The sequence below is a fragment of the Buceros rhinoceros genome, unplaced genomic scaffold (assembly GCF_000710305.1).
Source record: "Buceros rhinoceros silvestris isolate BGI_N320 unplaced genomic scaffold, ASM71030v1 scaffold8788, whole genome shotgun sequence".
NCBI classification, from domain to species: Eukaryota; Metazoa; Chordata; class Aves; order Bucerotiformes; family Bucerotidae; genus Buceros; species Buceros rhinoceros.
In genome coordinates, this window is record NW_010428600.1 from 86165 (window position 1) to 89100 (window position 2936).

The window sequence follows — 2936 nt, forward strand, 5'->3', positions numbered from 1 at the left end:
AGGAATGTGCCAGGATTGAATTAAATGCTGACCTGAAGTCGAGTAACCTGGGGCAGAGGCGCAGGGAGGGACAAAGATGTGTAAAAAGGGATTGCATCTGTAAAGGGAAGTGAAGAAGCTGAGTGCAGGGCTGGGTGGGTGAAAGCTCACAGGACTGAGCAACGGAGGACATGTGTGGACTGGCGATGAGTGACCCGTGCTCAGAGGTGGTTTCCAGGATACATCAGGAAGAGGAAAATCTCTGTAAACTGAGAGTCAAGGCAGTAGGACTCGAGGTGGACTCGTCCATGGTGGCAAGAGGTCAAACATGAATGAAAGGAAGCAAGAGGGCAGGGAGCCTTGGCCACTAAGGTGGAAACTGCTGTGGCCCGTGGTCAGTGGCCACAGAGGGGCCAAGGAGACTGGCAGGGGGGGGCTGGGGGGTGGGGGGGGAGCAGGGAGCCTTGGCCACTAAGGTGGAAACTGCTGTGGCCCGTGGTCAGTGGCCACAGAGGGGCCAAGGAGACTGGCAGGTGGGAGCTGGTGGTTGAGGGAGAAGAGGGGGGAGCCTGCCAAACCAGCGATGAAACACAAAGGGATTTGGAGGCAATAGGTTATAGTGGGCTTGTTCACCGTGAAGAAGTTGTGTGAAATTTTGGTGGAGGGCTGTGGCCCTCCATGGGTCTGCTCATTCCCACCGTCCCTCCAGACCTGTGGAAACCTGGGGGCTTTAGTTTCACGTGGCATTTGCTGTTAAAAGTGTGTTTGTACCTATGACCTAAGTCGTATCATACTTGCAATAATTTTATTCTGGTGTTAATTAAAGCCTAATGTTTCCTTGCTGACAAGGATCCGAATTTTTGCACACGCCGGGATGGGGGAGAGGTTTTTTGTCATGTTTCAGACTGTGTTTGTGGCACTAGAGCAGTCGCTGTACAAAGTTGAGCTAACAGAAGGTTAAAGGAGGGCTAGTAATGCCAGCACAGGATGCCAAACCCTTTTCCTCTGAAAGGAAGAGCTGCAAGTCGCGGGAGTTGTGTGATTTATGATGATCGTGCTCCCTCTCGCGGCTGTGGAAGGATATATTAAAAACCAGTAGTTTGGAATGGCAGGCAGGATGTGTAGCACTCGTAAGGAGTAACTAACCTGTTCTCTCCTTGGTGTGCGACAGCAACGATGCAGAAAGGAGCAAAAATTGAAGAAAAAAAATTAAAATTTCATCTTAGACGGATTTATTAGAGCTGGTCAAGAAGAATGCTTTTCCAATGGTCTTTTCTAAGATAATGTTGATCATTTCAAAGCTGTTGAGAGATGCCTTTCTACACTGAAAACTTAAATCCCTTTTTGTTTGTATTGCTAAAATAGAGAATGACATTTCGTTTTTCACAGTGATTATTTCTCTCCAGTATAAAGAGCCCCAGCTCTACCTGTGTCATTGCTGTGGCGATTCCTGTCACTCCATCGAGAGTTTTGTTTGTTCTTGTTTCCTTTTCAAGCGCTGGTGTGGGTCGCACGGGCACGTTTATCGTCATAGATGCCATGATAGACATGATGCACGCGGAGCAGAAAGTCGATGTGTTCGAGTTCGTTTCAAGAATCCGTAACCAGCGTCCGCAGATGGTTCAGACTGATGTAAGTGGGCTTGAATCGGTTGAAATTACAACTTTTCATAGACAGGGAAGAACTTGCTTCTGCATTTGCATGCCAGTATGCATTCCAGTATGTCCCATTCTGATGCGCACCTAGATAATTGGAAAATGAACAAAGCCCAGTAGAAGGTGGGGTTGGGGAAGAAGATAGAGGCATGTTAGGGCTGCCAAGACCACCACAAGGCACGTTATCTTTAGGTATCGTGTCCAGGTTTCCCATGCAGAGGAGAGTGGAATTGTAGAGAATGCGAGTGGTGGAACAGAAAAACGCTGTTTTGGCGTAAGCTGTGTTTTGATAATTAGTAGATTGTGGAGCAGATGAGAGGGGTGGAAGTGCGGGTTGGAGAATGTCACTTCCTCGCTTTGCAGTGTGCTTATGTGGCTGTTTTCTGTCGGTTCCAGATGCAATACTCCTTCATCTATCAAGCCTTACTTGAATACTACCTCTACGGTGACACAGAACTAGATGTGTCATCCTTAGAAAAACATCTACAAACATCACACAATGCAGCGCCAAACCTCGTCAAAATAGGGCTAGAAGAAGAATTTAAAGTAAGTATGAACGTCCTTTGCTATAGGATTTCTAAATGTGGAAGCATTTAAGTCAAAAAGATGGCGTGACTGCCTAGGTAGATGAGGGGAGAGGAGTGTCTACTTCAACTTCAGCAAGGCTTGGACAGAGAAGCTTGGGAAGTGTGGGTTGGATGAGCAGACAGCCAGGTGGATTGAGAACTGGCTGAAGGACAGAGCTCAGAGTTGTGATCAGCGGTGCAGAGTCTGCTTGGAGGCGTGTAGCTAGTGGTGTTCCCCAGGGGTCAGTACTGGGTCCTTCATCAAAGACGTGGAAGAAGGGACAGAGTGTCCCCTCAGTCAGTTTGCTGGTGACACAGAACTGGGGAAGTGGCTGGTCAGGCTGCCCTGCCATCCAGCGAGACCTGGACAGGCTGGAGAGTTGGGCAGAGAGGAACATAAAGTTCAACAAAGGCAAATGTAGAATCCTGCACCTGGAGAGGATCAACGCCCTGTACCAGTACAGGTCAGGGGTGACCTGCTGGGAAGCAGCTACGCAGAGAAGAACCTGGGAGTGCTGGTGGATAATAAGTTCCCCATGAGCCAGCAATGTGCTCTTGTGGCCAAGAAGGCCCACAGTCTCCTGAGGAAGCTTGAGAAGAGTGTGACCAGCAGGTCAAGGGAGTTCTCCTCCCAATTTTCTTTGCCCTGATGAGGTAACATCTGGAGTACTGTGTCCAGCTCGTGGCTCCCCAGTTCAAGAGAGTCAAGGTACTACTGGAGAGAGTCCAGCGGATG

General features: G+C 48.9%; 1 protein-coding gene across 1 annotated transcript in view; it reads left to right on the forward strand.

Moving 5' to 3' along the window:
- Positions 1-2664, forward strand: part of PTPRE (protein tyrosine phosphatase, receptor type, E) — a gene marked incomplete at both ends in the record, with an annotated part of 25017 nt that extends 22353 nt beyond the window's left edge. The window contains 3 exons of the mRNA XM_010142341.1: positions 1476-1611; positions 2031-2180; positions 2558-2664. Coding sequence (XP_010140643.1) covers positions 1476-1611; positions 2031-2180; positions 2558-2664 — 393 coding nt within the window. The remainder of the gene's footprint in view (positions 1-1475; positions 1612-2030; positions 2181-2557) is intronic.
- Between the last annotated feature and the right edge of the window lie 272 nt (positions 2665-2936).